The 21,378-nt window shown below is 48.7% G+C and overlaps 1 protein-coding gene across 6 annotated transcripts in view; it reads right to left on the reverse strand.

Annotated features, from left to right (window-relative positions):
• The window catches only part of LOC140395325 (ras-related protein Rab-37-like), an 844,903-nt gene that overhangs the window by 255,799 nt on the left and 567,726 nt on the right, over positions 1 to 21,378 (reverse strand). For 4 of the 6 annotated variants that reach the window (XM_072482952.1, XM_072482949.1, XM_072482956.1 and 1 more), the window contains one exon: positions 13,804 to 13,845. The exons of the other annotated variants lie outside the window; for them this stretch is intronic. In XM_072482952.1, coding sequence (XP_072339053.1) covers positions 13,804 to 13,845 — 42 coding nt within the window. The remainder of the gene's footprint in view (positions 1 to 13,803; positions 13,846 to 21,378) is intronic. 6 annotated transcript variants of the gene reach the window in all.

Consider the following 21,378-nt stretch of genomic DNA (forward strand, 5'->3'; position numbering starts at 1 on the left):
CAAGATCGCCACCCCTCGATTCTTCGCGTCCAACCCCGAGTGGAAAACCTGCCCTACCCACCTCTTTCTCAGCCTAACCTGATCTGCCACCCTCAAATGCGTCTCCTGGAGCATAACCACATCTGCCTTCAGTCCCTTCATGTGCGTGAACACATGGGCCCTCTTGACCGGCCTGTTCAGGCCTCTCACATTCCAAGTTATCAGCCGGATCAGGGGGCTTCCCCTCCTGCCGACTAGCCATCTCCCTTTCTAGGCCAGCCACATGCCCGCGCCTCCCGCACCCTCCATTCCCCCAGGCGGCGGACCCCCGCCCCGCTCTCTCTCCGAACTCCAGCTCCCCTTTGGCCAATGCAGCAGCAACCCAGTTCCCCCCCCCCCCCCCACCTCCCAGCTAGGTCCCCCCCTAGCTGTATTGTTCCCCCCATGGCACTCCCGTAAGTCAGCTGACTCCTGCTGACCCCGGCTTCGCCCGCCACTCCGTCGACCCCCCAGTGTGAGAATCTCTCCTCCCCCTCCTGGCAGACAGCGTGCGCTCCTCTCCAACCCCGCCCTTCCCCTTCATTCCCTAGCGTGGGAAAAAGCCCGCGCTTTCCACCAAGCCGGCCCCGCCCTCTCTGGTGCAGCTCCCTTTTGCGGCCTTATCTCAGCTCCCCCGCCTCGGGCCTCCCCTTCCCCCCGGCGGGGCACCGTCCTTCCAACCACCGATGGCCACACTCTCACACAACCCCCACTTCGAACCATTTACCCAACCACACCCAGCACCAAAGAAAACAGAACAGAACATCCCCCAAAACACAATAACCACAATAACCCCCTCTCGACACCCCCTCCCAACAAACCCTCAGTCCGTGTCCAACTTTTCGGCCTGGATAAAGGTCCATGCCTCCTCCGGCGTCTCAAAGTAATGGTGTCAGTCCTTAAATGTGACCCACAATCGCGCCGGCTGCAGCATCCTGAATTTCACCCCCTTCCGATGCAGGACCACCTTAGCCCGGTTGCACCCGGCCCTCTTCTTGGCCACCTCCGCGCTCCAGTCCTGATATATAAGGATCTCTGCGTTCTCCCACCTGCTGCTCCGCTCCTTTTTAGCCCATCTCAGGACACACTCCCTGTCCACCAAGCGGTGGAACCGCACCAATACCGCACGCGGCGGCTCGTTAGACTTGGGCCACCTCGCCAGGACTCGGTGAGCCCCATCCAGCTCCAGGGGCCTCGGAAAGCTCCTGCGCCCATCAGCGTGTTCAGCATCGTGATCACGTATGCTCCAGCATCCGACCCCTCCACTCCCTCCGGAGACCCAGAATCCGAAGGTTCTTCCTCCTCGACTGATTCTCCATGTCTTCAAACTTTTCTTGCCACTTCTTGTGCAACGCCTCGTGTGCCTCCACCTTCACCGCCAGGCCCAAGATCTCGTCCTCGTTCTCCGAGGCCTTTTGCCGCACCTCCCGAATCGCCGCTCCTTGGGACTTCTGGATCTCGACCAGCTTATCGATCGATGCCTTCATTGGCTCCAGCAGCTCTGCCTTCAGGTCCGCTAAACAGCGCTTGAGGAACTCCTGCTGCTCTTGCGACCATTGCGCCCACGCTGCCTGGTCTCCACCCGCCGCCATCTTGGTTTCCACACTGGGAACCGTCGAACAAATGCCGCTGGGGCCCCTAAAAAAAGCCCAAAAGCCCGTTTCTGACGGGAGCTGCCGAACATGCGACTTAGCTCAGCATAGCTGCAACCGGAAGTCGAAAGCAGTGAGTTACAGACCAGTAAGCCTAACATCGGTAGTGGGGAAAATCCTTGAATCCATTGTCAAGGAATTTATAGCGGAACATTTAGAAAGCAGTGGCAGGATCAGTCAGAGTCAGCATGGATTTATGAAGGGAAAATCATGCTTGACAAATCTGTTGGAATTCTTTGAAGATGTAACCAGTACAGTTGACAAGGGGGAGCCAGTCGATGTGGTATATTTGGACTTTCAGAAGGCGCTTGACAAAGTCCCGCATAAGAGATTATTGTGCAAAATGAAAGCGCATGGGATTGGGGGAAATGTATTGAGGTGGATAGAAAACTGGTTGGCAGAGATGAAAGAAAGAGTAGGGATTAATGGGTTCTTTTCAAATTGGCAGGCAGTAACTCGTGGGGTACCACAGCGATCGGTGCTGGGACCCCAGCTATTCACAATATATATTAATGATTTGGATGAGGGAACAAAATGTAACATCTCAAAGTTTGCAGATGATACCAAATTAGGTGGGAGGGCGAATTGTGACAAGGGTGCAGGGATCCTACAGCAAGATCTAGACAGGTCGGGCGAGTGGGCAAACCAATGCCAGATGCAGTATAATTTGGATAAGTGTGAGGTTATTCATTTTAGACGCAAAAACAGGAAGGCTGAGTGCTACCTGAATGGTTGTAAATTGGGAGAGGGGAGTGTGCAGCGGGACCTGGGTGTCCTTGTGCACCTGTCGCTGAAGGTAAGCATGCAGGTGCAGCAGGCGGTAAAGAAGGCTAATGGTATGTTGGCCTTCATTGCAAGAGGTTTCGAGTATTGAAGCAGGGACATGTTGCTGCAATTATACAGGGCCTTGGTGAGGCCACCAAGTATTGGAGTATTGTGTGAAGTTTTGGTCTCCTTCTCTCAGGAAGGACGTTCTTGCTCTCGAGGGAGTGCAACGAAGGTTTGCCAGATTGATTCCAGGGATGGCGGGACTGTCATATGAGGAGAGATTGACTAGGTTGGGATTGTTCTCGCTGGAGTTCAGAAGAATGAGGGGGGATCTCATAGAGACATATAAAATTCTAACAGGACTAGACAGGGTAGATGCAGGGAAGATGTTACCAATGATGGGTGTGTCCAGAACCAGGGGTCACAGTCTGAGGATTCAGGGTAAACCATTTCGGACTGAGATAAGGAGACATTTTTTCACATAAAGAGTGGTGAGCCTGTGGAATTCATTACGACAGGAAGTAGTAGATGCTAAAACTTTCAATATATTCAAGAGGCGGCTGGGTATAGCACTTGGCGAGAATGGGACCAAAGGCTATGGGGAGAAAGCAGGATTAGGCTATTGAGTTGGATGATCAGCCATGATCGTGATGAATGGCGGAGCAGGCTCGAAGGGCCAAAAGGCCTCCTCCTGCTCCTATCTTCTATGTACCTATGTATGCATTGTGTACAGATGTTTACTTACTGCACCTTGTGCACTTTGTTTGCTTCCTGCATGTGTACAGACGTACACTCTCCTGCACCGTGTGCCTTTTGGCTGCTTCCCACACTGTATACAGACATACATTCTCTTGCACCATGTGCGTTTTGTGTGCTTCCCGCACTGTATATAGACGTACACTCTCCTGCACCATGTGCAGTTTGTTTGCTTCCCGCACTTTGTACAGGCGTACACTCTCCGGCACCGTGTGCCTTTTGTTTGCTTCCCGCACTGTGTACAGACGGTCACTCTCCTGCACCGTGTGCAGTTTGTTTGCTTCACGCACTGTGTACAGACGGTCACTCTCCTGCACCGTGTGTAGTTTGTTTGCTTCTGAGCAGAGGGCAGCAGAGTGGAGCCGCTGACTGGCTGTTGTGGGGAAATATTGCATCAGTGCATTGTGGTCACTGTATCCAGAAGGTGTACCTGAGCAAGACACCCTCCGTGTTCAAGTGAAGGCAAGCATCCAGCAGAGGGCAGCAGAGCAGAGCCACTGACTGGCTGTTGCGGGGAAAATTAGCAATAGTGCATTGCGGGGAGTAGATAGGTGGTTCTGTGGTCGAAAACGAGACTCCTGAATGGTATGTTGCCTCCCAGGTGCACGGGTTAGGGATGTCTCAGATTGGCGCCAGAACATTCTGAAGGGGAGGGTGAACAGCCAGTTGTCGTGGTGCATATAGGCACCAATGATATAGGTAAAAAAACGGATGAGGTCCTACAAGCAGAATTTAGGGAGTTAGGAGCCAAGTTAAAAAGTCGGACCTCAGAGGTCATAATCTCAGGATTGCTACCAGTGCCACGTGGTAGTCAGAGTAGAAATGAAAGAATAGGCAGGATGAATGCGAGCTTGAGAGATGGTGCAGGAGGGAGGGGTTCAGATTTTTGGGACATTGGGACCGGTTCTGGGGGAGGTGGGACTACTACAAATTGGACGGGCTACACCTGGGCCGGACTGGAACCAATGCCCTTGGGGGTGCTTTTGCTAACGCTGTTGGGGAGGGTTTAAACTAATGTGGCAGGGGGATGGGAACCAAATGAGGAGGTTAGTGGACAGTAAGGAGGTAGTAACTAAAGCCTGTAAGGAACTAGATCATGAAGTCAGCGTGACTAAGGGGAAGAGTAGGCAGGGAGCAGATGATGAACGCAAAGGGACTGGTGGTCTGAGGTGCATTTGTTTTAATGCAAGAAATGTAGTAGGTAAGGCAGATGAACTTAGGGCTTGGATTAGTACCTGGGAGTATGATGTTATTGCTATTACTGAGACTTGGTTGAGGGAAGGCCATGATTAGCAACTAAATATCCAGGATATGAATGCTTCAGGCGGGATAGAGAGGGAGGTAAAAGGGGTGGAGGAGTTGCATTACTGGTCAGAGAGGATATCACAGCTGTGCTGAAGGAGGGCACTATGGAGGACTCGAGCAGTGTGGTGATATGGGCAGAGCTCAGAAATAGGAAGGGTGCGGTAACAATGTTGGGGCTGTACTACAGACCTCCCAACAACGAGCGTGAGATAGAGATACAAATATGTAAACAGATTATGGAAAGATGTAGGAGCAACAGGGTGGTGGTGATAGGAGATTTTAATTTTCCCAACAATGACTGGGATACACTTTGTGTCAGAGGTCTAGATGGAGCAGAGTTTGTAAGGAGCATCCAGGAGGGTTTTCTAGAGCAGTATGTAAATAGTCCAACTCGGGAAGGGGCCATACTGGACCTGGTGTTGGGGAATCAGCCCGGCCAGGTGGTTGAAGTTTCAATCGGGGATTACTTTGAGAGTAGTGATCACAATTCCGTAAGTTTTAGAATACTCATGGACAAAGACGAGAGTAAGAGTGCTAAATTGGGGGAAGGCCAACTATACCAAAATTCGGCAGGAGCTGGGCAATGTGGATTGGGAGCAGCTGTTTGAAGGTAAATCCACATTTGATATGTGGGAGGCTTTTAAAGAGAGGTTGATTAGAAATGAAATTAAAATGAAATGAAATGAAAAAATGAAAATCGCTTATTGTTACAAGTAGGCTTCAATGAAGTTACTGTTAAAAGCCCCTAGTCGCCACATTCCGGTGCCTGTTCGGGGAGGCTGGTACGGGAATTGAACCGTGCTGCTGGCCTGCTTGGTCTGCTCTAAAAGCCAGCGATTTAGCCCAGTGTGATAAACCAACACCAGAGTGCAGGACAGACATGTCCCTGTGAAAATGAGGGATAGAAATGGCAAGATTAGGGAACTATGGATGATGGGTGAAATTGTGAGACTAGCTAAGAGGAAAAAGGAAGCATACATAAGATCTAGGCGACTGATGACAAACAAAGTTTTGGAGGAATATCGGGAATGTAGGACCAATCTGAAACGCGGAATCAAGAGGGCTAAAAGAGGTCATGAAATATCTTTAGCAAACAGGGTTAAGGAAAATCCCAAAGCATTTTATTCATATATAAGGAGCAAGAGGGTAACAAGAGAAATGGTTGGTCCACTCAAGGACAAAGGAGGAAAGTTATGCGTGGAGTCAGAGAACATGGGTGAGATTCTTAACAAGTACTTTGCATCGGTATTCACCGAGGAGAGGGACATGATGGATGTTGAGGTAGGGATTGATGTTTGATTACTCTAGATCAAGTCAGCATAAGGAGGGAGAATGTGTTGGGTATTCTAAAAGGTATTAAGATAGTCCGGATGGGATCTATCCCAGGTTACTGAGGGAAGTGAGAAAGGAAATAGCTGGGGCCTTGACAGATATCTTTGCAGCATCCTTGAACACGGGTGAGGTACCGGAGGACTGGAGAATTGCTAATGTTGTCCCCTTGTTTAAGAAGGGTAGCAGGGATAATCCAGGTAATTATAGACCAGTGAACCTGGCGTCAGTGAGAGGGAAACTGCTGGAGAAGATACTGAGGGATAGGATCTATTCCCATTTGGAAGAAAATGGGCTTATCATTGATAGGCAACATGGTTTTGTGCAGGGAAGGTCATGTTTTACCAACTTAATAGAATTCTTTGAGGAAGTGACAAAGTTGATTGATGTAGATGTCATATACATGGACTTCAGTAAGGTATTTGATAAGGTTCCCCATGGTAGGCTGATGGAGAAAGTGAAGTCCAATGGGGTCCAGGGTGTACTAGCTAAATGGATAAAGAACTGGCTGGGCAACAGGAGACAGAGAGTAGTAGTGGAAGGAAGTTTCTCAAAATTGGAGAGCTGTGACCAGTGGTGTTCCAGAGATTCGTGCTGGGACCACTGTTATTTGTGATTTACACAAATGATCTGGAGGAAGGTATAGGTGGTCTGATTAGCAAGTTTGCAGATGACACTAAGATTGGTGGAGTAGCAGATAGTGAAGGGGACTGTCAGAGACTACAGCAGAATATAGATAGATTGGAGAGTTGGGCGGAGAAATGGCAGATGGAGTTCAAACCGGGCAAATGCGAGGTGATGAACTTTCGAAGATCCAATTCAAGAGCGAACTATACTGTAAACGCAAAAGCCCTGGGGGAAATTGACGCACAGAGAGATCTGGGTGTTCAGGTCCATTGTACCCTGAAGGTGGCTGCGCAGGTCGATAGAGTGGTCAAGAAGGCATACGGCATGCTTTCCTTCATCGGAAGGGGTATTGAGTACAAGCATTGGCAGGTCATGTTACAGTTGTATAAGACTTTGGTTCGGCCACATTTGGAATACTGCGTACAGTTCTGGTCGCCACATTACCAAAAGGATGTGGATGCTTTGGAGAAGGTGCAGAGGAGGTTCACCAGGATGTTGCCTGGTATGGAGGGCACTAGCTATGAAGAGAGGTTGAGTAGATTAGGATTATTTTCATTAGAAAGACAGAGGTTGAGGGGGGACCTCATTGAGGTCTACAGAATCAAGAGAGGTACAGACAGGGTGTATAGCAAGATGTTATTTCACAGAGTGGGGTACTCAATTACTAGGGGTCACGAGTTCAAGATGAGAGGGGAAATGTTTAAGGGAGATATGCGTGGAAAGTTCTTTACGCAGAGGGTGGTGTGTGCCTGGAACGCATTGCCGGCGGAGGTGGTAGAGGCGGTACAATAGCATCATTGCTTTTCTAATTGGAGGGCTGTGACCAGTGGTGTTCCGCAGGGATCAGTGCTGGGACCTTTGCTGTTTGTAGAATATATAAATGATTTGGAGGAAAATGTAACTGGCCTGATTAGTAAGTTTGCAGATGACGCAAAGGTTAGTGGAATTGCGGATAGCGATGAGGACTGTCAGAGGATACAGCAGGATTTAGATTGTTTCGAGACTTGGGCGGAGAGATGGCAGATGGACAAATGTGAGGTAATGCATTTTGGAAGGTCTAATGCAGGTAGGGAATAGACAGTGAATGGTAGAACCCTCAAGAGTATTGAAAGTCAGAGAGATCTAGGAGTACAGGTCCACAGGTCACAGAGCAACACGGTAGCATTGTGGATAGCACAATTGCTTCACAGCTCCAGGGTCCCAGGTTCGATTCCGGCTTGGGTCACTGTCTGTGCGGAGTCTGCACATCCTCCCCGTGTGTGCGTGGGTTTCCTCCGGGTGCTCCGGTTTCCTCCCACAGTCCAAAGATGTGCAGGTTAGGTAGATTGGCCATGATAAATTGCCCTTAGTGTCCAAAATTGCCCTTAGTGTTGGGTGGGGTTACTGGGTTATGGGGATAGGGTGGAGGTGTTAATCTTGGGTAGGGTGCTCTTTCCAAGACACGGTGCAGACTCGATGGGCCGTAATGGCCTCCTTCTGCACTGTAAATTCTATGATCTATGAAAGGGGCAACACAGGTTGAGAAGGTAGTCAAGAAGGCATACGGCATGCTTGCCTTCATTGGCCGGGGCATTGAGTATAAGAATTGGCAAGTCATGTTGCAGCTGTATGGAACCTAAGGAAGGCCACACTTGGAGTATAGTGTTCAATTCTGGTCGCCACACTACCAGAAGGATGTGGAGGCTTTAGAGAGGGTGCAGAAGAGATTTACCAGAACATTGCCTGGTATGGAGGGCATTAGCTCTGAGGAGTGGTTGAATAAACTCGGTTTGTTCTCACTGGAACGACGGAGGTTGGTGGGCGACCTGATAGAGGTCTAACAAAATTATGAGGGGCATAGACAGTGGATAGTCAGAGGCTTTTCCCCAGGGTAGAGGGGTCAATTACTAGGGGGCATAGGTTTGACGTGAGAGGGGCAAGGTTTAGAGAAGATGTACGAGGCAAGTTTTTTTACACAGAGGGTAGTGGGTGCCTGGAACTCGCTACCGGAGGAGGTGGTGGAAGCAGGGACGATAGTGACATTTATGGGCACCTTGACAAATACATGAATAGGATGGGAATAGTGGGATACGGACCCAGGAACATAGAACATAGAACATAGAACGATACAGCGCAGTACAGGCCCTTCGGCCCACGATGTTGCACCGAAACAAAAGCCATCTAACCTACACTGTGCCATTATCATCCATATGTTTATCCAATAAACTTTTAAATGCCCTCAATGTTGGTGAGTTCACTACTGTTGCAGGTAGGGCATTCCACGGCCTCACTACTCTTTGCGTAAAGAACCTACCTCTGACCTCTGTCCTATATCTATTACCCCTCAGTTTAAAGCTATATCCCCTCGTGCCAGCCATTTCCATCCGCAGGAGAAGGCTCTCACTGTCCACCCTATCTAACCCCCTGATCATTTTGTATGCCTCTATTAAGTCTCCTCTTAACCTTCTTCTCTCCAACGAAAACAACCTCAAGTCCATCAGCCTTTCCTCAGAAGATTTTCCCTCCATACCAGGCAACATCCTGGTAAATCTCCTCTGCACCCGCTCCAAAGCCTCCACATCCTTCCTATAATGCGGTGACCAGAACTGTACACAATACTCCAAGTGCGGCCGTACCAGAGTTTTGTACAGCTGCAACATGACCTCCTGGCTCCGGAACTCAATCCCTCTACCAATAAAGGCCAACACTCCATAGGCCTTCTTCACAACACTATCAACCTGGGTGGCAACTTTCAGGGATCTATGTACATGGACACCTAGATCCCTCTGCTCATCCACACTTCCAAGAACTTTACCATTAGCCAAATATTCCGCATTCCTGTCATTCCTTCCAAAGTGAATCACCTCACACTTCTGTACATTAAACTCCATTTGCCACCTCTCAGACCAGCTCTGCAGCTTATCTATATCCCTCTGTAACCTGCTACATCCTTCCACACTGTCGACAACACCACCGACTTTAGTATCGTCTGCAAATTTACTCACCCACCATTCTGCGCCTTCCTCTTGGTCATTTATAAAAATGACAAACAGCAATGGCCCCAGAACAGATCCTTGTGGTACGCCACTTGTAACTGAACTCCATTCTGAACATTTCCCATCAACCACCACCCTCTGTCTTCTTTCAGCTAGCCAATTTCTGATTCACATCTGTAAATCTCCCTCAATCCCCAGCCTCCGTATTTTCTGCAATAGCCTACCGTGGGGAACCTTATCAAATGCTTTACTGAAATCCATATACACCACATCAACTGCTCTACCCTCGTCTACCTGTTCAGTCACCTTCTCAAAGAACTCGATAAGGTTTGTGAGGCATGACCTACCCTTCACAAAGCCATGCTGACTATCCCTGATCATATTATTCCTATCTAGATGATTATAAATCTTGTCTCTTATAATCCCCTCCAAGACTTTACCCACTACAGACGTGAGGCTCACCGGTCTATAGTTGCCGGGGTTGTCTCTACTCCCCTTCTTGAACAAAGGGACCACATTTGCTATCCTCCAGTCCTCTGGCACTATTCCTGTAGCCAATGATGACATAAAAATCAAAGCCAAAGGTCCAGAAATCTCTTCCCTGGCCTCCCAGAGAATCCTAGGATAAATCCCATCAGGCCCTGGGGACTTATCTATTTTCAGCCTGTCCAGAATTGCCAACACCTCTTCCCTACGTACCTCAATGCCATCTATTCTAATAGCCTGGGTCTCACCATTCTCCTCCACAACATTATCTTTTTCCAGAGTGAATACTGACGAAAAATATTCATTTAGTATCTCTCCTATCTCTTCAGACTCCACGCACAACTTCCCATCCCTGTCCTTGATTGGTCCTACTCTTTCCCTAGTCATTCGCTTATTCCTGACATACCTATAGAAAGCTTTTGGGTTTTCCTTGATCCTACCTGCCAAATACTTCTCATGTCCCCTCCTTGCTCGTCTTAGCTCTCTCTTTAGATCCTTCCTCGCTACCTTGTAACTATCCATCGCCCCAACTGAAACTGCACACCTCATCTTCACATAGGCCGCCTCCTTCCTCTTAACAAGAGATTCCACTTCTTTGGTAAACCACGGTTCCCTCGCTCTACGCCTTCCTCCCTGCCTGACCGGTACATACTTATCAAGAGCACGCAGTAGCTGATCCTTGAACAAGCTCCACTTATCCAGTGTGCCCAACACTTGCAGCCTACTTCTCCACCTTATCCCCCCCAAGTCACGTCTAATGGCATCATAATTGCCCTTCCCCCAGCTATAACTCTTGCCCTGCGGTGTATACTTATCCCTTTCCATCATTAACGTAAACGTCACCGAATTGTGGTCACTGTCCCCAAAGTGCTCTCCTACCTCCAAATCCAATACCTGGCCTGGTTCATTACCCAAAACCAAATCCAACGTGGCCTCGCCTCTTGTTGGCCTGTCAACATATTGTGTCAGGAAACCCTCCTGCACACACTGTACAAAAAATGACCCATCTAATGTACTCGAACTATATATTTTCCAGTCAATATTTGGAAAGTTAAAGTCTCCCATAATAACTACTCTGTTACTTTCGCTCTTATCCAGGATCATCCTCGCCATCCTTTCCTCTACATCCCTCGAACTATTTGGAGGCCTATAGAAAACCCCCAACAGGGTGACCTCTCCTTTCCTGTTTCTAACCTCAGCCCATACTACCTCGGAAGATGAGACCCCATCTAGCATCCTCTCCGCCACCGTAATACTGCTCTTGGCTAGCAGCGCCACACCTCCCCCTCTTTTGCCTCCTTCTCTGAGCTTACTAAAACACTTAAACCCCGGAACCTGCAACATCCATTCCTGTCCCTGCTCTATCCATGTCTCCGAAATGGCCACAACATCGAAGTCCCAGGTACCAACCCATGCTGCCAGTTCCCCTACCGTATTTTGTATACTCCTGGCATTGAAATAGACACACTTCAAACCACCTACCTGAACACTGGCCCCCTCCTGCGACGTCAAATCTGTGCTCCTGACCTCTATACTCTCATTCTCCCTTACCCTAAAACTACAATCCAGGTTCCCATGTCCCTGCTGCATTAGTTTAAACCCCCCCAAAGAGCACTAACAAATCTCCCCCCCAGGATATTGTACCCCTCAGGTTCAGATGTAGACCATCCTGTCTGTAGAGGTCCCACCTTCCCCAGAAAGAGCCCCAGTTATCCAGAAATCTGAATCCCTCCCGCCTGCCCCATCCCTGTAGCCACGTGTTTAATTGCTCTCTCTCCCTATCCCTCACCTCACTATCACCTACACGGAAGTGTAGAAGATTGTAGTTTAGTCGGGCAACATGGTCGGCACGGGCTTGGAGGGCCGAAGGGCCTGTTCCTGTGCTGTACATTTCTTTGTTCTTTGTTTAAGATGTATCTAAACAGATACATGAATGGGCAGGGAGCAGAGGGATCCAGATCCTTAGAAAATAGGCGACAGTTTTAGATAGAGGATCTGGATTGGCACAGGCTTGGAGGGCCGAAGGGCCTGTTCCTGTGCTTTAATTTTTCTTTGTTCTTTGTTCCCGCACTGTGTACAGACGTACACTCTCCTGCACCATGTGCAGTTTGTTTGCTTCCCGCACTGTGTACAGACATTCACTCTCCTGCACCATGTGCAGTTTGTTTGCTTCCCGCACTGTGTACAGACATTCACTCTCCTGCACCATGTGCAGATTATGGTCCAGGGTTTAGAGAACCCCAAAGTGTATCATGGAGTTTACCTGACCCACAACTTTTAATAGATTGTGGTATGGGGAGCACACGGCTCACTCTACAGGTGTGGTACAGCGAAAATGGAAAAGTATGTTTTAAAGTAAAACAATGTTTAGTCTATGAACTCAAGTCAACCTTTGTAAAACATACAGTGAACATCTTAGCAACCATCAATTCAAATACACCCCCCAAAGAATACAACACTAAGTAATCCTTAATAAATTCCCAAACAACATTCAGAACACAAAAGACCCTTTTAACACAAAGATCAGGTTTAAATTCACTATTGAGAGCAGTTACCACGTTGAAATCAGCAAATGAACACTCATAAGTTTGCAGAGATTCATACACATCATGCTGTGATTTCAGCTTCTCCAAAACTAAAATTAAACCAAGCCCAACCTGCAGCAAAAAGCCTAAAGCGAAAGTAAAAAGCTGACAGACAGCCCAGCTCCACCCACTCTCTGACATCACTGCAATAATAAACACCCATTTCTTAAAGGTACTCTCACATGACAGCAGTTTGTTTGCTTCCCTCACTGTGTACAGACGGTCACTCTCCTGCACCGTGTGCCTTTTGTTTGCCTCCTGTACTGTGTACAGACATTCACTCTGCTGCACCATGTGCAGTTTGTTTGCATCCCGCACTGTGTATAGATGTTCACTCTCCTGCACCGTGTGCAGTTTGTTTGCTTCCCGCACTGTGTATAGACGTTCACTATCCTGCACCGTGTGCAGTTTGTTTGCTTCCCACACTGTGTACAGACATTCACTCTCCTGCACCCTATGCAGTTTCTTCCATTGTGTCGATATCCCAGAGGATGCTCGGCCAATCCACTGGTTCTTTGGCTCTCTCTTCACATTTTTTTCTTCCATTGTGCTTTGCGTGGAGTTTGCTCAAACCCCGAACGTAATCATTTCGGAATTATTATTTGCTTTGTTGGCAGCAAAACTCCATCTACAACACGCAACTCTGCTCTCACATTGTAGAAACCGGAGCAGGATTCTCTGGACCATCCTTCATGAAAATATCTTCTCACCTTCTGTAACATGGGATCCTTCTTAGTTCCTTCTCTTTGCTTGACACCATTAATACAGGTGGTCATCCATTGTGGAGGTTCTTTATTACGCTTCTTTAATTAACCCAGTCTGCGGGGACTTCAACACGCTTAATGACACCCAAGGAAGTCATTCTCTCGCGCTCTGCCTTTAGTTTTTTTCAAACATTTTATTAAGGCATTTATGGTTTTATAACAATAAAAGATACAAATGTAAACATAGTTCAGTGCGTAACGGGAGTGTGCTAATGTTTTCAGTGATCTACGGGAGTATACTTATGTTTACAGAGCTCTATGGGAATTTGTCAATGTTTCCAGGGATCTATGGAAGTGTGTCAATATTTATGGGAAGTTTTGGGCATGTTCCTTTAGCTGTGGACATTTTCCTAAGAAAGAGAGTGATGTTTGTTAATTAGAATTTTCTTCCAGTTCAGTTTTAATGATTGAGAACAGGTTGATGAAGAATCCGTGCATAGTACAGCACTGAAATCACCGAGGAATGAGTTATTTTAGGTGAAACTATGTCCACTGATTTATGATGTTGCCATTCGAAGTTTCGTCAGAAAGTACTGACCTGCAACTTGACTTTGACCCCATCCACAACCACCACCTTATTCTGTGAAACAAGGAGAAAAGCTAGTTAGCAATGGGAAACAACAGGATTAATGATCATAGTGTGAACACTGCTACAGACTATTTTAATTCAGACCCCTATTCTCTGCAAATATTGATTCTGCCCTGATTCACCACTCAAACTGGACCTCGATCATTGGTTACTCTGCGTGATTCACCACCCAAACTATTTGGACATCATCAATGATTGATAACCACCTGATTGACTATCAAATAAATGTTTCAAATGTCACAAAGCAGCTCTGTAGCTGCGTGGCTACATTCTATGATTGGTTATCATTCTTGGTCACTGTGCCTGTTCTTCTTCTCCACTAGAAATTTCACTGCTGCTGGTCCTTGAAAGTGGGGCTGTAGCCACCTAAAATGGCTGATTCCCGATTAATTTGGCCAAAACCCGATGTAAAATGGCTGATGGGAAAAGCAGCCAACAGGGCACAAACGGACAGCTGCAGACAGAACAGCGTATTCCGCTCTGGGGAAGTCGGCCCAGATCGATACCTGCGACCATTAGCAGCACATCAACCCAGACATCTGCAGTGTAATCAGCTATCCCCGGGAACAATTGCAACATATTAGCAATTGAATGCCGATCCAGACCTCTCGGCGCCAGCAGTGGCCGAGACAAAGAAAGGTGAACGACCACCCCCCGATCAAGGAATCGCCCCATTATTGGAGCATATCGAACCCAGTGATTGGGAACACTTGGGACCAGGGTCAAGGTCCGCCCCGAGAGGCGGGAAGCCCCTGGGACCTATAAAAGATAGGGGCCAAGTTCAGATCAACCTTTCTCTCCCTGCTTCTCCTGCTCGCAACCTTCGCAAGAACCATCGACCAGCAACCGTAAGTTTGACTCCAGCGATCGCTACCCGATAGAGACTCCTAGCCATCGACCTGTATCAGCCTTTGAATCCCGCAGGCCAGACCCAATTCGATAAGCCATTCGTTTCCCTGACCTGGTGGGCCATTCCCAAAAGTTAACTATTGGCCAGTAGTGGTAGGTAGTGATCTAGAAAGTAGGATTATTGTGTAAGTATTTATTGCTGTACATAATAAATGACCGTTGATTTTAATCTTACTAAGCGGTGTGCTGTCTTATTAATCATAACTAGAGCTTGAACCACGTGGCGGTATCAGAAAGATACCTGGCGACTCGTGAGCAAAGGTGACAGAATTAGAGCTAATAAAACTAAGGCTAATAAGAGCAACAAATTGGCGACTCTGCCGGGACCCGGTATAGAAGTGGAAAACCACTCCGGGAGAACCCCAGGAATTTGAATAGAATCCAATTGGAAACAAAAACAAAAAACCACAAGTGTTCAAGCGGTTCTGGTTAATAATTCATAATTCGGAAGCGTGTGTATGCATGCGTAACTAACAGGGTTATAAGGTAAAACTGATAGATTTTGTTGCGTCAAAACTGTTGGAAGCCGGTATTTTCGGAAATTAGCGCAAGCCGTACCCGCATCTACGACACCACCTTAGCCCCCTGTTCCAAATTCGCCCGAAGCAAGCAGATAAGAGAGATGGCCATGCAGGCAATGCAACGCCTCATGAATCCCGAAGAATTTGCGGTCGCAGCGACCAGCAGCAGTAGAGTGGGACAGTGTCCCATTTGGGAGGAGGAGATTTGGAAATATCTCAAGGGCAAAGGATGGCCCATGTGGGATGATTTCTGCAGTAATGACGACTCAGGTCCCGGACGTATAGGGCATACTTGGTGGGAGAACATGAGTGAAATCCATAAGAAGAGCTTAGCAAAAGCACGCAAGCCGATGGCAATTGTGTCCTGTCTGGCACAATTGCGAGGCACAGAGGAGGTCGTCAGGATGCTCCGCAAAGGGGTAGAGGGCATACATCGTATGAGTAAAGTCGATGTATGCGAGGTGGAGAAAGAGAACCTGGAGTTAAGGCGGAAATTAGCGGCAAAGGACGAAGAGGTGGCTGACGCCAAACGGGGTCACCAGTCTTGTCTGGCGCATTTGAGTAGTTTCCAGTCCCAGTATGAGAAGGCTTATCAGGACACACAGCGTGCAGTCCTGGTAAAGAAAGAGACAGAGAAGCAGGTGGAGACACTACAGAAGCAATGTAGTGATCTCAAGGCAGCCTTGAGAGCGCTCCACGCTGCAACCACGGAACAAAGGCAGAGTACCATATACCATGCGAAGTGCCGAAAGCAAATTGCAGACCTGCAATCACTGCTTTCTGTCCAAAAGGGATTCCAAGAAACCTTTGGGGAAAGTTTAGAACAGGAAGACGGCCCTGATTGGGAAGAATTGCAGGAGACAGCGCAGAGATATGTTCAGGGAACATGTGTGCAGGGAAAGCCCCAAAGGAGGAAAGCACCCCCACCCCCCACACAGCAGGTAGTTCAGGCTCCCATGAACGCTGTAACAACCCACCGCACAGCCACATCAGATGAGGCGGAATTCCTATATTCCACCCCCCTCACAGTGACCCAATTACGGGACGCATGTGCGAAAATCACACCGTTCCTTCCCGCTTCAGACCCACAGCATTTCTTTGCCACCGTCAAACACCAGGCGACCTTGTACGGCCCGGATGAGAAAGAGCAGGTAAAGCTCATGGTCCTAAGCTTAGACCCATCGGTAGCAGCAGCCCTTCCCGACCCACAGAACGTAGGAAGAGGCACCCTTGCAGAAATGCATACCGCGATCCTGGATGCGATCAGGTATAACCGGGGTGACCCCGTAGATGGCCTAAATAAGTGCAGACAGAAGAAGTCTGAACACGCCACAGCGTTCGCAGGATGCTTGTGGATTCACTTTGAAGCCGTTTTCGGAAACGTAGATCGTGCCCATTTGTCCCCAGATAATATGGCCAAATGGACCCGCACCCTTATCTCCCATGCCACAGAAGCAGGACAGAATGCCTGTAGTAATTATGACCCCTCGGAGGAGGCTCATAATGAGAAGTGGGTGGTAAAAAGACTGTCCCGCGTTTGGGAACAGTCTGCTCACAATAAGCCTGCCGCTAAAACCCCCGAGGAAAAGCAAGCCGCCGCAGACATACAGGCAGTAAGAACTACTCTTCACAACCCTGCCTGGGTAAACGAGGGAAAGAGCAGCCCCCCAGCAAAACCGCAAGAACGCTACAACTGGGGACAGTTGGGACATTTTGCCAAAGAATGCAATGCCCCTAAAAAACCACAGAGAGCCCAACAGACAGGCACTCTCAGTAAGAAAAAGGCAGAGCCCATACATAGCGTTAGCGCCCATTGGATCAGACAGACTTGACCGGAACGGACTGACGGTGTACAGGCTCCCCCAGTTGGGTCTGCGATACCCTTTGGGATAGGCCCGTAGTCGCAGCGAAAATTCGGGGACACCACTAGTAACTGGACTCCAGTCTGAACATTTCCCATCAACCACCACCCTTTGTCTTCTTCCAGCGATCCAATTTCTGATCCAAACTGCTAAATCGCCTTGAATCCCATGCCTCCATATTTTCTGCAGTAGCCTACCGTGGGGAACCTTATCAAACGCTTTACTGAAATCCATATACACCACATCAACTGCTTTACCCTCATCCACCTGTTTGGTCACCTTCTCAAAGAACTCAATAAGGTTTGTGAGGCACCTCTATGCTGAAGTGGCGTATCAAATTTGAGGAGAACCGTCTTGTACTTTGTCTTGTCCTCGTCGTCTGCGAATGTGAGGGAGTTGAAGATGTGGATGGCGTGTTGCCTGGCCGTGGAGAGGAGCAGAGCAATCTTCCTGGTCTCCGAGGCGTTCTCCCTGTCCGTGGCTTTGAGGAAGAGCTGGAAGCGCTGTTTAAAAATCTTCCAATTGACCCCGAGATTGCCGGCGATGCGGTGCGGCGGCGGCGGGTTGATGTTCTCCATACTTCAGGATGCTGGAATGCTGAGTAGTTGCAGGTGGGTCTCAGAAGTGCTAGTATGCAATCACTCCTTGTACCATGATGTGTTGGGTGTTCTGGATCACAAACAGGTCACCAACACTGGAAGTGGTGCAACTCTATTTTATTATAAGGTTAACTATATTAACATACTTGAACTGTGGGTCAATGCAATACCAGCTTTAACTGTTGATCCTTGCCTAGTCCTAACCAGGTGATGCACTTAGCACATGGTGAATGTCTGTGTTGCAGGCTGTGAGCTCTGTGCTCCGAGCTGGCTGCTACTAGAATGAGTGGGAATTCTCCTGTCCCCTGTCTTTATAGTGCATGTGCTCTCACTGGTGATTGGCTGCGGTGCTGTGTATGCTGATTGGTCCCACCGCATGTCCATCAATGTGTGTGTGTGTGTGTGTCTGCACCATGATATACTGGTGTATATTATGACAGGTCCTACTTGAGCGTTATAAGTCCAGTCTAATGGGTGACCGCCTCAAGAATAGGCTGGTCCTCAAGCCGGTTCAGCTGTGTAGATTTGGGTTCACACTGGTTCACCTTGGACTGTTGGAGGTGAGGCTGTTGCCGAAGTCTCTACTTTTCCATTTGTTGTACTTCGTGCAATGCTTGGTTTTTCATTCGTGCAAATATAACATTCAACATCTTTGTTAGTGTTGCCTTGGCTGTGGTTTGGTTCTGGTGGCGATGGAAGGGGCATGATCCGTGGCATCTCCACGAAGTCATCCTTGGGAACCAGTGGAGGATCCGGCGTGTGCGTACGGTTCAGTTGCGAACGTGGAAGGCGGCGCAAAGCTCGCTGATTGCGCCTACGCACCAATCCATCCGCCCTGCATGCCAGGAACAAGGTGGAGTCTTTTTTCTTTTTATGTTTGTGGTGGACGGCATCTTGTAGCCGATGGGTCGTTGCCATCGAAGTAGCACCATCACTAATATCATGCAAGGCGATGACTGTGCCAGATGTGGAAGTTGGCCGAGACCGTGCACGCTGGTTCCGGCCACCTGCTGTGCCGGAAGGGCGACTCCGCAGAGAAACGTCGAAGCATGTCGCCTTGGAGAGAGAATTGTTGCTCACATCAACATCTGGCGATGGCGCGAATTGGTGTGTCCGTCTTGGACCGCCGGTGCTGGTCGCCACTGCCGACCCAGTGGGACTGCCACGCGATCCATTCCCTGTCGCCGTGGCATCCGCCGTCACCCTGAGCATGCCATCACCGAGGCCGCGACACCGCCCGTCCGGTGCAAGGTCTGGTGTGCGCAAATCAGAGTCGGCGCTTGGCTGCTCCCCATCTGGAGTCCGGTCTGCCTTCCGTCGATGCTCCCCGTCCAGAGTCCCAACAGGTTCACTGGAGGCAGCCGAGATTCCCTGAAGCTGCACTTCTGGAGTCGGAACATGCAGGAATGCACCCACCAGTGGAGAGGCTCGAGCCATCGAGGGTGGAAGCGGTTCGCCGCCACCGCAGTCGTCAGTGGTCCCTCCGTGATCGTCGAGTGCCTCGGTATGCACTAGGCGAGGTCTGTCACCTTGCACCTTTTGCATGGGAAGTGGGATGCTGTCGTCACTCGTCTCACATCCCGTGGATAGATCCTCATTAGGATCCATAGATCACTAGGGTTGGGTAAATTGTCAGAGTTTTCATCTGGTGGTGCATACCATGTCGGTGGACTGTCATTGTCTTGCCGTTGTCCTTCATTTGGGCTTTTCTTCTTTGGAATTTTAAATCTTCCCCCAGACATTGCAGAACCTTGTTTATTACCCCCAAATTCTCCCATATGTATGGTCTCGAATGTAGGATCCAATGTTTCTTTCGACATTGTACTATTTTCCAAAGAACATTCCGTTTCACTTTTCTTCTCAGGTACCTCATATGTATCTTTGTCTAATGTACATGCCTTCATGGTCTCTGGGTCTGATTTTGCTGGGACTGGCATGGTCACAGTCTCTCTTTTACTGTTCTCAATTGCCCACATTATACTCCCCATACATAACTGCTTAATCACTGGGGTTAGTGTGGTACAATGGATAATCGGGTCGACCTTATCTGCATCTTCACCATTAGTGGAAAGCATACTTGGTTCACTTGAAACTGCTGCGGGTTTTAAATTCGTTATCTGGCTACTCGATGTCGGTGTCCTCAGGATTCTTGCTCCAATGTTCTGCTCATTTATCAGTGGAGTGTGTATAGGTTCAATGCAATTAATGTTCCCCTCAAGGTTTGAAGAGTCATTACTGACTAACTGCTGGTCTCCGAAGTTGGGACTTTGCGGCGTTGTGTTGAAGGAAGACATTTGTCCCTTCTGTAGATATGATTCAGGTTGTGTTATTTCCATTACCTGAGGATCAATGTCTTGTCCATTTTTTCGATCCGTACTAAAACACTGGCAATTCTCAGTCTGCTCCTTGCAAGTTAAACATTCAATTAATTTCTTTAGCAAATCCTCAGCATCCTTCTGTGACCGTGCAGCATTATTAATCTCTGTTCGGCTATAATGATCCTGAAGGTCAGCGCATAAACCTTTTTTCTTCGGGCTTGGAAGAGGCGATTCCTTTGGCTTGTCTTCAGTTGGGCTTGAACAGTCTTCAGCGCTGTGCCCTTCATTGTAGCATGAGAGACCGTCATGGTCATGCTGCTGTGTAGTGGAGCATGGTAGGCTGTTATAACCTTCTTGCTGTTCACGTGAGCATGGCAGACTTGCATCGTCTGCCGCTGGTTGGTCAGGAGAGGTTGCTAGACCCTCATGGTCTTGTTCCTGCAAGGACCGCACATTGGAGTCTTGCGTTGCTTCTATCGTGGAGGCTGTCCACGAGCTCTCTGTGGAGGCTTGTGACACTGGAGTCACTTCTTATTTGTGCAAGGACTGCGCTCTGGAGTCTTGCGTTGCTTCTATCGTGGAGGCTGTCCACGAGCTCCCTGTGGAGGCTTGTGACTCTGGAGTCACTTCTTGTTCATGCAAGGACTGCGCTCTGGAGTCTTGCGTTTCTGCAATTGTGGAGTCTGTCCACGAGCTTGCTGTGGAGGCTTGTGACACTGGAGTCACTTCTGGTTCATGCGAGGACTGCGCTCTGGAGTCTTGCATGTCTTGCATAGAGTCGGGAACGTTGAGCGGGACGTGGACCACGCTCTGTGTGGCAGCAGGGCGCTCTCCGTGTGCTTGCAGCGCTCCCTGTCTGTTAATGTCAGGCTGCAGCACCATCCGGTACTGATAAGTTGGGACGTCATATCTGCTGGATTGAAGATCCTCAAATCCGAAAAATGAATCCGCATCTGCGTCGGATTCAATGTGGGGGCCGCCAATGTGCAACACGAAAGGTTCGTCCGAGTCATAGTCGTATAGGACCACGGAGCTATCATTGGGCTCGCGAGGTCCGGAAACACTGTAAAGATCGTCATCGAAGTATTCGAGGTCGGAATCATCGGCTTGTGCGTAGGTAACTGCTTGTCGGAGGGTTCTTCGGAGGTCAAATTCATCTCTTGGGTCAATTTGCAGCAATGTGCTGTCATTCCAGGTGAGGGAAGGTTGTTTTACAGCTTTAACAGATTTTTGTTTTTTTGATTTGGGACGTTTCCCTTTTAAATTGGATTTGGGACGTTTCCCCTTTAAATTGGTGCGGTCTGGGGCCTCTGAC

Source organism: Scyliorhinus torazame, chromosome 18 (assembly GCF_047496885.1).
Source record: "Scyliorhinus torazame isolate Kashiwa2021f chromosome 18, sScyTor2.1, whole genome shotgun sequence".
In the NCBI taxonomy this organism is placed as follows: domain Eukaryota; kingdom Metazoa; phylum Chordata; class Chondrichthyes; order Carcharhiniformes; family Scyliorhinidae; genus Scyliorhinus; species Scyliorhinus torazame.